The sequence below is a fragment of the Etheostoma spectabile genome, chromosome 16 (assembly GCF_008692095.1).
Source record: "Etheostoma spectabile isolate EspeVRDwgs_2016 chromosome 16, UIUC_Espe_1.0, whole genome shotgun sequence".
In the NCBI taxonomy this organism is placed as follows: Eukaryota; Metazoa; Chordata; class Actinopteri; order Perciformes; family Percidae; genus Etheostoma; species Etheostoma spectabile.
Window position 1 is genome coordinate 12,251,900 of NC_045748.1, and position 13,037 is coordinate 12,264,936.

Genomic DNA, 13,037 nt, shown 5'->3' on the forward strand with positions numbered 1-13,037 from the left:
CACTCTACCACTGAGCCACAGCCGCCCCGCTAACATGTATTTAAGCAAAAAAAAAGACAAGGGTAGATACTATAATAGTGAACAGTTAATTGCAATAAAATGACTTACCTTAATGTACAAAAACATGCAGTAGTGTTTCTGGAGTTCATATGAATCTGTACCAAAATGGAAATTTGTCACCACCACATAAAAAAACTAGCCAAAAAAGCATCCACATACTGTAGATGGAAGACTAAACCAAGTGGTGATGGAAGAATACGTTTTATTCACATCTTACAGATTACATGTGTTACTTTTAATGAACATTTAAAAGATAACGTGTTTTTGTTCCAAGTATCAAACATATTAATATGAATGCTGCAAATCTGTACAAGTAACTGATTGAATACTGAACTAATCAAAACTATATACAGTACAACCAAATGGCTCAACAAATGCTAGCTGGTATAACATTTTCCTTAAATAAAGTATGACCACCCTTCTCTGCATGGGTTGAATTTGCAGAATATAATGATGCAATTTTACGATCAATTGGATTTCTAAATAAGACAACCAAAATTAGTTTCAGATTAGAAAGGATGATTAAAAATTGTCAGAAATACACAGAAGAGGCATTATAAAAAGGTAATACATTTAAACAAACTGTACATGATGTCAAGAAATCCAGTTATGTTTTTTTAGACCAATGTTGTGGTCTGTATTTAAACAGATCAGATATGGAAAAGAAAACATATTTTGCTATTGTACAATATTTACATTGTCACAGTTAATAAATAACCAAATTGTGGAATCTGAGGCTTGAAAAATAATAAATAATTAAGGAAATGCTGCTCCAATGTTGAATCAAACCTGTAATTTACCAGTGTTTTGGTTAGTGATGTGTACAACTCAATATTTATTTGAATTATTGGCTTTAAAAAAAAAAAAAAAAACATTTCAGTAAATTGAAATTACTGGACAAATTCAAAGTGCTTGTAAAAAGTATAATCAATTTAGCTTCACTTAATAACAAATGACGGCAAAAAACAAACAAAAAACTAATTTTAGTTATAAATTAACCTTTACAGACATAACTTAACAGAACAAAGAATTAAAATGGGCAAGCCATTCGCACGTTCACACTCTCCCTCGACCTATGTAGAGCTTTCAACCCTCTTCTACTTCTGTAAAAATGTCACTTAAGAAGTACTGAGACACACTGGTGGGCTCCTCCTCCATAGAACTGCTCTCCACACTTTGCTGAGAAGCTGAGACCTACAACAAAGAAGAACAAATGATCAGCTGTAATCACCTCTATGTAGGTGTTAAATCTCCACTGAATCAGACTGCTTCTCCATCCACCTGTGTACTTGTACCTTCCTTACCTCAGCAGGATACAGAGAAGTGCTAGGAGTTGTGTCTGAGCACAGTGGGCTGAGCTCACAAGTCTGGTCATTGTCCACCTCTGTTTGTGTTGGTGACGTGGTAGAAGAAGTTAAGTGGGCTTCCTGGGTCGGCTGTGTCGGACTGAATGTGGGAGTGACATCATACGATGTTGAGACACCAGTTACTGGGGTAGATGGTTTTCCTGCTGCGCGTGGAGTTTTGACCTTACGGCCCTTGGGAGCCTCTTTGCCAGGTGGAGAATCGCTTGCAGGGGCAGCGTTGTTCGTCTTAGAAGGTAGGGAAAGAGAGCCTTTGGCTTTTCTGTCAGATATTGGAAAATAAAAATGGATTAACATTTTATTACCTATATGAAATCACGTAAACTTGGGGGGGGGGGGATTATTCAGATTTCAAACAAGAATTTTTATTTATTTTTTTACCATTTTTCCTCACCTATTCCGACTACTACTCCGTGTAGTTTGTGCTCCTGAGCTGCTGTCCTCAGGGTCCTCACCACCCGTCAGAGTCTCCTTTTCAACATCCATATGATCATCACTTCCTTTCTGTGGTTCAGTGACATTGTCATCAAAGACTTTTGGCTGCACAGTAAGCCCAGCAAGCCCCGAGTGCCCAGTGGGTTTTGGGTGAATGGGGATCAACTCTGCTTCCTTGGCAGTGAGGGTCTTCATGGCTTGTTTCCTCTTGGTAGTGTTGGGCTTAACCTGCAGTTTGGCTGGTTCTAAGAAAAATGAGTACATGATTAAAAAGCTTTGTCCATTTTACTGTGAGTGCATGTGATGAGTATTAATGTACTACATACCTCTTCTATGAGCGTCCATTTCTGTCTGCGCTGCAGGGGGAATTTCAGTCTCATCATTTTTCTCTGCAGTCACTTCTGTAAAAATATCACTTAAGAAGTACTGAGACACACTGGTGGGCTCCTCCTCCATAGAACTGCTCTCCACACTTTGCTGAGAAGCTGAAACCTACAACAAAGAAGAACAAATGATCAGCTGTAATCACCTCTATGTAGGTGTTAAATCTCCACTGAATCAGAATGCTTCTCCATCCACCTGTGTACTTGTACCTTCCTTACCTCAGCAGGATACAGAGAAGTGTTAGGAGTTGTGTCTGAGCATAGTGGGCTGAGTTCACAAGTCTGGTCGGCGTCCACCTCTGTTTGTGTTGGTGATGTGGTAGAAGATGTCGAGAGGGTTTCCCCGCTTGCAGGGGCAGCGTTGGAAGTCTCAGAAGGTAGGAAAAGGGAGCCTTCGGCTCTTCTGTCAGATATTGGAAAATAAAAATGGATTAACATTTTATTACCTATATGAAATCATGTAAACTTGGAAGGAATTATTCAGACTTCAAACAAGATTTTTTATTTTACCATTTTTACTCACCTATTCCGACTACTAGACCGCCTAGTCCTTGAGATTTGTGCTCCTGAGCTGCTATCCTCAGGGTCCTCACCGCCCCTCAGAGTCTCTTTTTCACCATCCATAGGATCATCACTTCCTTTCTGTGGCTCAGTGACATCGTCATAGAAGACTTTTGGCTGCACAGAAGGCCCTGAGTGCCCAGTGGGTTTTGGGTAAATGGGGATCAACTCTGCTTCCTTAGCAGCGAGGGTCTTGCTGGCTTGTTTCCTCTTGGTAGTATTGGGCTTAACCTGCAGTTTGGCTGGTTTTAAGAAAAACAAGTACATGAGTAAAAAATGTCCAATTTACTAAGAGTGAATGTGATGAGTAAGTATTAATGTCCTACATACCTCTTCTTCTACAAGTGTCCATTAGTCTCTGCTTTGCGGGGGGCATTTCAGTCCCATCATTATTCTCTACAGTCTCAGGTAATTCAGATGCATGGACTGTAATATTATCTGTTTCATAAACACAAACAATCCAGACTTGCTATTAGCAAGACAAATTATTACTTTGCTTAAATAAATGACAGAATACTGCTATCACTCTACCATGTGGATCCACTGGATTCTCCATGATCGAACCCTGGTGTGGGAGAGAAAAAACAAAAAGTGTGACAAAACAGACATTTTATCACACTAAAAGTGGTTCCTAGAAAATTCACTTACTATATTTGCAGCTGGGTCAGGCCCAATATCTATTGCTTTGATGAGGCCTGTTTCACCACTCTCCTCCATGAACACAGCTACATTAGACAGGAGCCCGTTGCCAGCTGCTGCCAAACTCTCTCCAGAAACACTAATGAAGGGTAAGGGAAAGTTGTAGAATCAGACACCAAAACAGATCCGCGCCTGCACAAATGGGATGACCATCTGATAAAATGTAGGCACTAACCTCTGTTGCCCTACTGATACATCTGTTACAGGAAGATAAGGGAGGGACTCAGGCACACTGTCCACAGCCTCCCCTAATGAGCCGACTGGGATCTCAGTCAGAGAGAGGATGAAGAATGGTTCATCTGCATCTAAAGGCTTCTGCTGCAACAGCACTGACAGTGGGAGTGATTGAAGTTTTAGCCAAAACCATAGGGCATATACTGCATGTAATTTACAGCAAAAAATCACCTGGAAACTGACTTACTGTCTGGAAATACTGTGTTGAGACTTGGATGACTTTTAGTCCCTCCTGTACTTGATGTTGATGCATCCTGGACACATGAAGAGAATCACAATGACATATTAGGATAAATCCTTAAATTAGGGCTTCTTTACCAAGATTAAATCCTACCATTAGTCAAAGGTGGTTTAGTCAGAGCAATAACTTGGTGTAGTAGTTTTGTCGGTACTAGGGTTTAATACTTTTCCCAAAAATAAGATGAATCAGATCCCAGGAAAAAACGACCCATTTCCTAGAAATCCCGGGAAATAGCTGTTTTTATTTTATTTATTTTTTTTAGCCCAAGGAATGTATCAATATCATTCAAATACGCGTTCCCAAATCCCAAACTGACATTTTTTTTATTATCTGTATTATTATTCGGGCAAAAGAACAGTTTATGTCCATCATCAACATAGTTTGCAATGATCAATACTGCTGCATGGACAAGTGAGCTGCATAAGTGATGGATTTTTTTCTTTTCTTCAAATATATATTGGCCGATATTTCGGAATATTGGATTTTTAAATAACCATCGGTATGGGCCTTAAAAATCCTTTACCGGTCGGGCTCTAATAACTGCTTGCTTCCTAACTAGTTTCATGCACTCTCAAATGCAACATGTAGTGTTCAGTTCTTACAGTTGACTCAAAAAATTGATTTAATTGACATCCAATTTTTTCAATAGTTGAGCTACTCTACCATTTCTTCACACACCTACTAGGAACTGCAGAAGTATCAAAATGCGGTACAAGTATACTGCTATTCAATATAAACTCAGTTCAGTGACACATGACAAAACATAACTTGCTCCATGTTAGAAGCATGTTGGCCCAGGCTAATTATTACCAAGCTTAACAGGAATTTCAACACAAAAAGACACTGTAATCATACATATAATGATCAGAAGATACACCTCCTCCTGTAAATATTGATTATTATCTTACCGGAGTAAAATTGTCTAGTAGTTGTGTCAAACAACCCAGAGAGGATTCAGCAACATTTGGAGGGGGGTCATGCTGACTCAGTTGTTCAATAACTTGTGTCGAGCCCAGCAAAGACCCAGCATCACTTGGAGAGGGATTTTGGTTACTACACTGTTCAATAGCTCTCTCTACTGGTTCCTGGATGTCAGGTTGACGTTCAGACACAAGTTTGTGGCAAACCAAAGCACCAAAATCTGTGGGGATAAAAACATTTTTTTTTAAATAAAAGCATTAGTGATATAAAAGAAAAAAAGTACTGTAGTACTTTTGATGGCAGTAATCCTGAATATATAATCCTGAATATAAAGTTAGGGAACTTCCGTTTTAAAAAGTGTCAAACAAACCTGTTTCTGCTTGTTTTGTTTTCTGGATTTGTTGAGGTTGTGGGGGGGGTCGGCTGCTGCGTCCCAGGTTCGGTTTTGGTTTAATAAGTCGGCCTCTACAAGTCTGGGGAGCTTTTCTTATGTGACAGTCAGTTGGCACTGACTGATTATCATCAATCCTTTAAGTGGAAAACAAACTGTTACAACTAATAATTCTTTAATAATTCATTTAGAACATGCCGCTGTAAATGAGACATGACAACAGCATATTTGTCTTGTGTATTTTTGAGCACATAATGATGAAACATGATTTATTTCTTACCGTTGGGCAGCTGTTTGATTAGTTTCAGTGGTTTCAGAACAATGTTGGACTGCATCTTGACTTTGAGCCTCAGAGACATTCTCTGAACGTGGCTGCTTAGTGGTTATTTTTGGATCTGATGAGGACTGTGTGCTAGTCGGGGGTTTAAATTCAATTTTTGACTCGGTTAAACCATCTCCTGAAGTATGGACATCTGTAACGGCAGCTGGATCATCGTTTGGTTGGGTATTTGTAGCTCTAATGGACATGCCCTGTTTGCAGTCCCAATGTGAAGCAGGTCCGGCCACCATGTCATTATTTGACGTTTTGTCCCCTGTGGATTCCCCTTCAACTGTGGCTTTTTCACTACTTTGAGTCAGAACTGAGTCTGTCAACACAGACGGATTCTCAGCAATCCAAGATGTTGCTGTGACAACGCTATCAGAGGACGTACCCTTATAATTTGTGCTGTCTAGTGACTTCTCTGACTTGGCAGGTACCAACATTGTTGAGCTGAGAGGTTCTGTATGTAATGAACAATGTGTTGATGTCGGGCTGTCTGTCTTTGTGAGTTCCAGTTCTGTTTGTGCATTGTTATTGTCCTCGGGCTGTTGTTCAAAGGTTAAAGACGTGTCCATATGGCACTGTTCTGAGGGTTTACTGACATCTTTTAACAGCGGTTTTGTGAACGTAGCTCGAGAGGAGGATCCTAAATTGGGTTTGTGTTTGACCTTTGGAAAGCGTCGCCTTCTTTGAGGAACATTTTGTTCTAAGCCCTCTGACTTTGAGTCTTGTCTGCATCCAACATCTATCTTTTGCGCCTCAGTTGAACATAATTCCTCTGTGCTTTTATGAGTAGAACATGATTCCAATGATGGTACTGACACTAAGAGAGAAACACTATTTTTAAGCTGGCTTGGCTTTTCAGGAGGGGTGGTACTGCAAGTTGGTTGCACTTCTACGTCTGCTTTTGTCTTGTCAGTTGATTCAGATGATAAAGTAGGGCTCGAGCATATCTCCGGAAGTTGCAAGAGAGTGAAAGGGTCTTTTGTGGTTTGAGCCTTTGACCGCACAGTTCTTGATGTCTGTGATACGACTGGTTTGACTTTTTGTAATAGGCCTCTTGTAGTCTGGCAAGTAGATACGACTTTACTCTTTTCTTTCTGACTGACAGGTAACTCTTCTACAGGTGTAACACATGGAGCAGCATGGTTGTTGCTCTCTTGGTCAGGGGCAGAGACTATATTTGACCCTTGTCCAACTTGTGATTCTGTGACTGCCAAGTCAGATGTCAGCAGATTATTGCAGCTACTCTCAGTTGTCCCAAAATAAGACATACGTTTTTCATCTTTGGACTCCATCGTTTGCGTTGAATCTCTAGTGGCCTGTTCCGTACTGGGTTCAAAATGGGCTTTAGAAAGGTTTTGGTTTTCTGAGGTACTCTGATGTGATGTTGTTGCACCCGATTTTAACTGACCAACAACTCCAGCGTCACTCTTTTTTGCATCAGTTGTAGACAGTTCCTCTGTGGGTATAAAAGTAGTCCCTAAATCCAACAATGGTTTCAAATCTGAAGCAGTACAGGGACTTTGACTTGGTTTTTCACGAGAGGTGATGCAAGTCTGCTCTGCTTCATACTTTGCTATTATTTTTGGAGTTGGGCTGGAGTCTTTCTCTCCAATGCCTTTTGTTTTTTGAAGTTTAGAACGTACGGCCCTTGAAGTCTGTGCTAGGTTGAGATTGGGTTTTACTTTCTGGAATCGACTCTTTTTGGTCTGGCTAGTAGATGCAACTTGTCTATCTTCTTTCAGACTGACAGGTAAATCTTCTACAGGTGTAACATATGAAGCAGGATAGTCAATGCTTGCTTGGACTGGTGCAGAGACTATGTTTAACACTTGTCCAATCTGGGATTCTGTGACTGCGGAGTCGGATGTCAGCGGATTATTACAACTACTTTCAGTTGTCCCAACATGAGACATCAGTGCTTCATCTATGGACTCAGATGTTAGCACTGTGTCCCTGGTGGCTTGTTCACTCAAGGGTTCAAATTGAGCTTCAGGGAGGTTCTGATTTTCTGAGGCACTCCGATATAATATTTCTGTATCTGATTCTACCTGAGAAACAACTCCAACATCGGTCTTTTTCTCCTCAGTTGTAGACAGTTCCTCCAAGGGTGTAAGAGTAGACCCTAAATGCATTGATGGTATAAAATCTGAAGCAGGACCAGAACTTAAACTTGGTTTTTCAAGAGAGATGATGCAAGTTGGCTCTGCTTCAACGTCTGCTTTTGATTTTTCATGGAATTTGGGGTTTGGAGTTGGGTTGGAGTCTTTCTCTACATTTTCTTTTGTGGTTTGAGGTTTAGAACGTATGGTCCTTGATGTCTGTGATAGGTTGAGATTGGGTCTGACTTTCTGGAATCGACTCTTCCTGGTCTGGCAAGTAGATGCAACTTCCCTTTCTTTTTTCTGACTGACAGGTAACACTTCTCCGGGCAAAACACATGAATCAGGATAGTCGCTGCTCTCTTGGACTTGGGCAAAGTCTATGTTTGACTCTTGTCCAATCTGCGATTCTGTGACTACTGAGTCTGGTGGTGACAGATTATTAGCGCTAGTCTCAGTTATCCCAACATGAGACATCAGTATTTCATCTGTGGATACAATGCTAACATCTGTGCATGTTAGCATTGTGTCTCTGGTGGCCTGTTCCCTCCTGGGTTCAAACTGGACTTCCGAGAGGTTCTTGTTTTCTGAGTCACTCAAATATAATGTTGTTGTGCCCAATTCTACCTGACCAACAACTCCAACATCTGTCTTTTTCTCCTCAGTTGTAGACAGTTCCTCTGTGGGTGTAAAAGTAGTCCCTAAATCCGACGACGGTGTTAAAGTTGAAGCAGGACAGGGACTTAGACTTGTTTTTTCTGAAGAGGTGACGCAAGATGGCTCTGCTTCAACCTCTGCTCTTGTTTTTTCAGTGAATTTGAGGTTTGGAGTTGGAGTGGAGTCTTTAACGATGTCTTTTGTAGTTTGAGGTTTAGAGCGTACGGTCCTTGATGTCTGCGCTAGGTTGAGTTTGGGTTTGACTTTCTGGATTCGACTCTTCCTTGTCTGGCTAGTAGATGGGACTTCACTCTCTTCTTTCTGACTGACAGGTAACACTCCTACCGGTGCAGAATTGTCACTGCACTCTTTGAATGTGACAGCTGAGTTGGATGTCACCTGACTATTACAGCTAATCTCAGTTGTTCCAACATGAGAAATCATTACTTCATCTGTAGATGCAGATGTTGACCTGGATTCTCTGGTGGTCTGTCCCAAACTGGGTTCAAGCTGGACTTCAGAAAAGTCGTCATTATGGGTCTCTGAGGCACTTTGATCTGATTTTGCTGCACCAGATTTTACATGACCAACAGACCTCTTTTGACTGCCAAATGTTTTTTCTATATGTTTGACTTCAATATTAGAAATTTCAATATTTAACACATTTTTACTACAGTCTGCTATTTTAGGAATTTCCTCTGCAGCTGATAGTATCTCAGTGGCTTGAAAAAGGTCAGGAGCTACTGTGTGGCTCTCTTCAAGTGTCCTTTCTACTGAAGTCTCTGGTTGGGATTTTGACTGAACAGTCCTTAAGGATTGGCCTAGGTTAGGTTTTGGTTTGACCTTGGTTAAGCATCCTGTTCTGATCTGTGGAGAATTTGTCTTTGAGCTCTCTTGACTTAAGTTCAATTGAGGGGTAGGGTCCATATGAGAACCTGTCCTCTGATCACTGGATTTAATAACAGGGATGGCATCAGTGTCTGTTGTGCAGTTTTCTAGCTCCACAGTGGTAACAGTTTCTGGGCCTCCAGGAACAGAAGTTCCAGACATAAGAGTGGCACTGTTTTCCTCCTGTGCAGCAGGCTTTGAGCAGCAGGCCATCTCTTCTTCCAGGTGTTGGCTGGTTTCATTCACACTGACTGGTGTTGTCCCTGCATTTTAATAAGGCACATTTTAAATTCAATGTAAATAATTAATCTACAAGGAAAGCAATCCAATTCCAATATCAGGATTTTTTTTAGCTTTTGTCTCCAACCTTGTATGTCATCTTGAGTGGCTAGTTGATTCTGTGCTGACTGAGAGAGGTGAGCCATGTTGCCAATGGTCAACAGGGTTTGAGCAGCCTCGTTGTAGCTCTTGTCCTCAGATACTAAAACAATAACACAAAACAATGTATGAGACGTTGAGACCAACGATTTCCCTGGAAGCTACTTAGAATACCTCTTCAACATACCTTCAGTGTTTTCTATAGAAAGGAAGTCGATAACATCCTGCAAGGGAAACAAATATATTTTGAGTCACATCAGAGGCTTCCAATATGAGCTAGACTAGTTGTGAAGGGACGTGATATATATGGAAAACACGTACAGTAGCCCCAGTTACACTTCTGTCATTTTCTTTCTAAATGTTTGTCAGTTGATTACATCTGGATACAAAAAGGTTGCTTTGCATTCATCCAACTCATGCATGAAGATGGCATACAACATTGTTCAAACTCAATTTCTTAATTTAAAGTGTGCAAAAAGATAACCTTAGCTGGAAATAATGGCAAGACACAATATGAGTGTGTGTCTAGGTTTGTGTTTTTATTGTTATGTTTTTCTATTGCTTATTTTTTTTTCTCCTTTTACCACATACTGTTTATTCGAGATAACTTTAAGAAAATCAACAGCGAACAAAATACATGTACTTAAACTAAAAAGAGGGAGATATGAGGAAAATAAGTTTGACTTTTACAAATTTTGGCCCTTATGTAGATAAAACTGTGTAGATAGATAACATCAGATCTTTAAGATTAAATATCAGAAATATTAAAATCAAAAATGTAACTGGGGCTAATGATTTAATTTCATTGGTTCTAAAGTTTAGGCATAGGACACTTACAATAAGCAGATCCAGCTGATGTTCACAGGTTTCAGCTGTGCCTATCTCATTCTGTGCCCGCTCGCAAAAGGCATCAGGGCACAGTACATCTTGGGAGATGCCCAACACATCAGGCATATTGGCCAAGATATCAAGCTATGTGTGAGGTGGGTGGGGGGGAGTCAGAGTGGAGGGTTTGAATTATGGAATGGAAAACCATGCACAAAGAAAACTAATGCAAAATTCACAAAAATGCTTGTTATAAGAATTGTGTAAAAAAAAAATGGATAGTGTGTGCATTAGTGCAAGACTTTATAGGAAACAGTTTCTCACCTCCTCCATTGTTTCTTCCACTTCCGAAATCACAGGATGTGGGGAGCGCAGGCTGGCAGGCACAAATGCAGGGGCAGTGCTGTCATTACTGGAGCTACATGCAGGGTGCTCCTCCTCCACCTCTTCCTCTTCTCTCTGCTTTTCATCCTCTTCATCACTGTATTCTGACTGAGAAGCCCTTAGGGTGACTAGTTTAGGCTTTTTGGACTCTTGGGCTGATTGTAGCTTTGATGAGCTTCCCCTCTTAGCTGTGCATTTGGGTCTAGGCCTGGCAGGAGCAGTGGACCCAGCTGGTGAGGCAGGAGTGGTTTCAGACGAGTGTGTAGCCTCTATCCCAGGGATATTCAAGGGCTTGGTGGGTTTAGGCACTCTCCCGTACCTATAAAACACAATTACACATTGATGAACTGCTCTTATCCTATTATATACCAAGTATTTTTTGGGGGAATAGGAATCTGAATAAAAAAATTTAATATTGTACCTGGTAGGTCTCGGCGGTTGAACGGTGACATCCTCCTCACCAGAGTAAATGTCATCACTGGCTGACTTCCTCTTAGTGGCTTGCTTTAAGGGTAATGGATCTTCATTTACCTAAAAAGGTTTGCATAACTTTAAGTAAGTCAAAGTAACAATTTGTAGACACATTTTATGACTCGAAACTGAAACTAAAAGTAATAACCTGCTCTTTAGAGGCCCCATCAATCTCACTCTCATCCTCTTTGTCTGATGCCGCATCATTGGTCTTTGTGGAGGGTGGTGGGGGCTGCTTACCCCACTTCCGGCCCAAAGGTAGTAGTGGTTTTGGTGCCCTGCCTCGAGAGAGTTTAGCTGGCTTGATGGTGTTGTCCTTGGACTCACTCACATTGTCAATCTTTTCAGACCTGAACATTAGGACAAACCAGGGAATTGTAATGCCAACTGAAGATGCAAAATATTTTAGTTAAAACTTTTTTTAAATTCCATTACGTGTCTAATTTTGGACAGTCCTCAGGAAGTGCTGCCTCAGTGTCTCCAGGTATGTAGGCCTCATCTGATCATATAAAAGCAAAGCAAAAGTGTAGGCAGCAATCATCAAGGGCCAATAGGTTATATGCATAAAACAAATGGCAGCTCCAATGGATCTACATTTTACATTGCAATGTCTGTGCGCAATCATACCTTTTTTATTAAAACTTTTACTTACAACTTTCATCATTAACATTTTGATAAGGTAACTAAATGTTCCTGTTACCGTGTTCATTTTCACTCGTTTTGTTTTTCTTGTCATTTGGTTCCTTAGTTGAAGCATCCTGTTTATTCTTTCTTTTACGTTTCTTCTGAGGTTTAGCAACAGTGGTTCCTCCTTCATTACAGAGGTCCTCATTCTCTTTCTCTCCCTCCTCCCCAAAGTCAGAAATTTCATTCTGCTCTTCCTCATCTCCCTCCTCCACAACACTCAGCTTCCTTGAAGCTTTTTTGCCTGTAGAATAAATTAGAACACACAAGGATTGTTAAATTAAGGCACACTAAGGGTAAACAGTTGGTCAAATATATACTCCAGAATAATATTGAAGCCATGCAACAATAGTATACCACTCACTGAGTATTGAACAAGATAAAACACCTGGAAGGATTAATACCTTTTGTCTTTTTATTTTCTTTCTTCTTGGGAGACTTCTTCACAGCGAGTGACTTTAGTTTTTTCCGGGTTTTTTGAACTTCCAGAATCTTCTCTAGCAGCTTAGAAAAATACTCTATGTCCAGTTTCCGCCTCTCTCCTAGAGAATAATCAGCAGTAAATATTGCATCAAAATATATGCACTGATTGCACATGGAACTTTAATAATTAAATATTATATTAAACCAGCTAAATATACTGTTCTACTGAATACTTACTGAAAGCTTTATCAATTCTCCAGGCATTCTCTCGCTCTTCTTTTTTAAATTTGTTCTGAAAGTTTAAATAAATGCAATTAACACAACAAGCATTTTATTGTGTATTTAGTTTAGCAAAGTGTTACTTCGTCATATCATGTTTCATAAATATATGCACATCTGTATTAATCACTAACCTTTATCTCTGATCGAGCTCTGAGTGGAAACAGTTGACAAATCATGGAAAAGTCTGTCCCCACCATGCTAATTGCCAAGAAGAACATGTCTGTCTCTGATGGAAAACAACAAACAATCATGACATTAAAAATCAAGATGAACAAAGCATCAGAGCAAATGTCAGCTTTTTTAAAATGATATTAGATTAGTAAACAGAA

General features: G+C 40.2%; 1 protein-coding gene across 5 annotated transcripts in view; it reads right to left on the minus strand.

The window, feature by feature from the left end:
• Positions 1 to 245: 245 nt before the first annotated feature.
• The window catches only part of zgc:162472 (transcription factor TFIIIB component B'' homolog), a 17,119-nt gene continuing 4,327 nt past the window's right edge, over positions 246 to 13,037 (minus strand). Inside the window, exons 8-33 of one of the 5 annotated variants that reach the window (XM_032539504.1) lie at positions 12,840 to 12,934; positions 12,664 to 12,718; positions 12,408 to 12,545; positions 12,020 to 12,247; positions 11,755 to 11,818; positions 11,468 to 11,669; positions 11,270 to 11,379; positions 10,789 to 11,167; positions 10,477 to 10,611; positions 9,827 to 9,863; positions 9,629 to 9,742; positions 8,234 to 9,524; positions 5,570 to 7,555; positions 5,269 to 5,426; positions 4,886 to 5,118; positions 3,924 to 3,990; positions 3,678 to 3,831; positions 3,452 to 3,581; positions 3,335 to 3,368; positions 3,139 to 3,199; positions 2,766 to 3,047; positions 2,462 to 2,645; positions 2,186 to 2,351; positions 1,819 to 2,104; positions 1,356 to 1,686; positions 246 to 1,254 (exon numbers count right to left, since the gene is read on the minus strand). In XM_032539504.1, coding sequence (XP_032395395.1) covers positions 1,147 to 1,254; positions 1,356 to 1,686; positions 1,819 to 2,104; positions 2,186 to 2,351; positions 2,462 to 2,645; positions 2,766 to 3,047; positions 3,139 to 3,199; positions 3,335 to 3,368; positions 3,452 to 3,581; positions 3,678 to 3,831; positions 3,924 to 3,990; positions 4,886 to 5,118; positions 5,269 to 5,426; positions 5,570 to 7,555; positions 8,234 to 9,524; positions 9,629 to 9,742; positions 9,827 to 9,863; positions 10,477 to 10,611; positions 10,789 to 11,167; positions 11,270 to 11,379; positions 11,468 to 11,669; positions 11,755 to 11,818; positions 12,020 to 12,247; positions 12,408 to 12,545; positions 12,664 to 12,718; positions 12,840 to 12,934 — 7,028 coding nt within the window. In that variant the 3' untranslated portion in view covers positions 246 to 1,146. Of the gene's footprint in view, positions 1,255 to 1,355; positions 1,687 to 1,818; positions 2,105 to 2,185; positions 2,352 to 2,461; positions 2,646 to 2,765; positions 3,054 to 3,133; positions 3,242 to 3,334; positions 3,369 to 3,451; positions 3,582 to 3,677; positions 3,832 to 3,923; positions 3,991 to 4,885; positions 5,119 to 5,268; positions 5,427 to 5,569; positions 7,556 to 8,233; positions 9,525 to 9,628; positions 9,743 to 9,826; positions 9,864 to 10,476; positions 10,612 to 10,788; positions 11,168 to 11,269; positions 11,380 to 11,467; positions 11,670 to 11,754; positions 11,819 to 12,019; positions 12,248 to 12,407; positions 12,546 to 12,663; positions 12,719 to 12,839; positions 12,935 to 13,037 lie in introns of all 5 variants that reach the window. The other 4 variants (XM_032539503.1, XM_032539502.1, XM_032539506.1 and 1 more) reach the window with 4 other exon arrangements.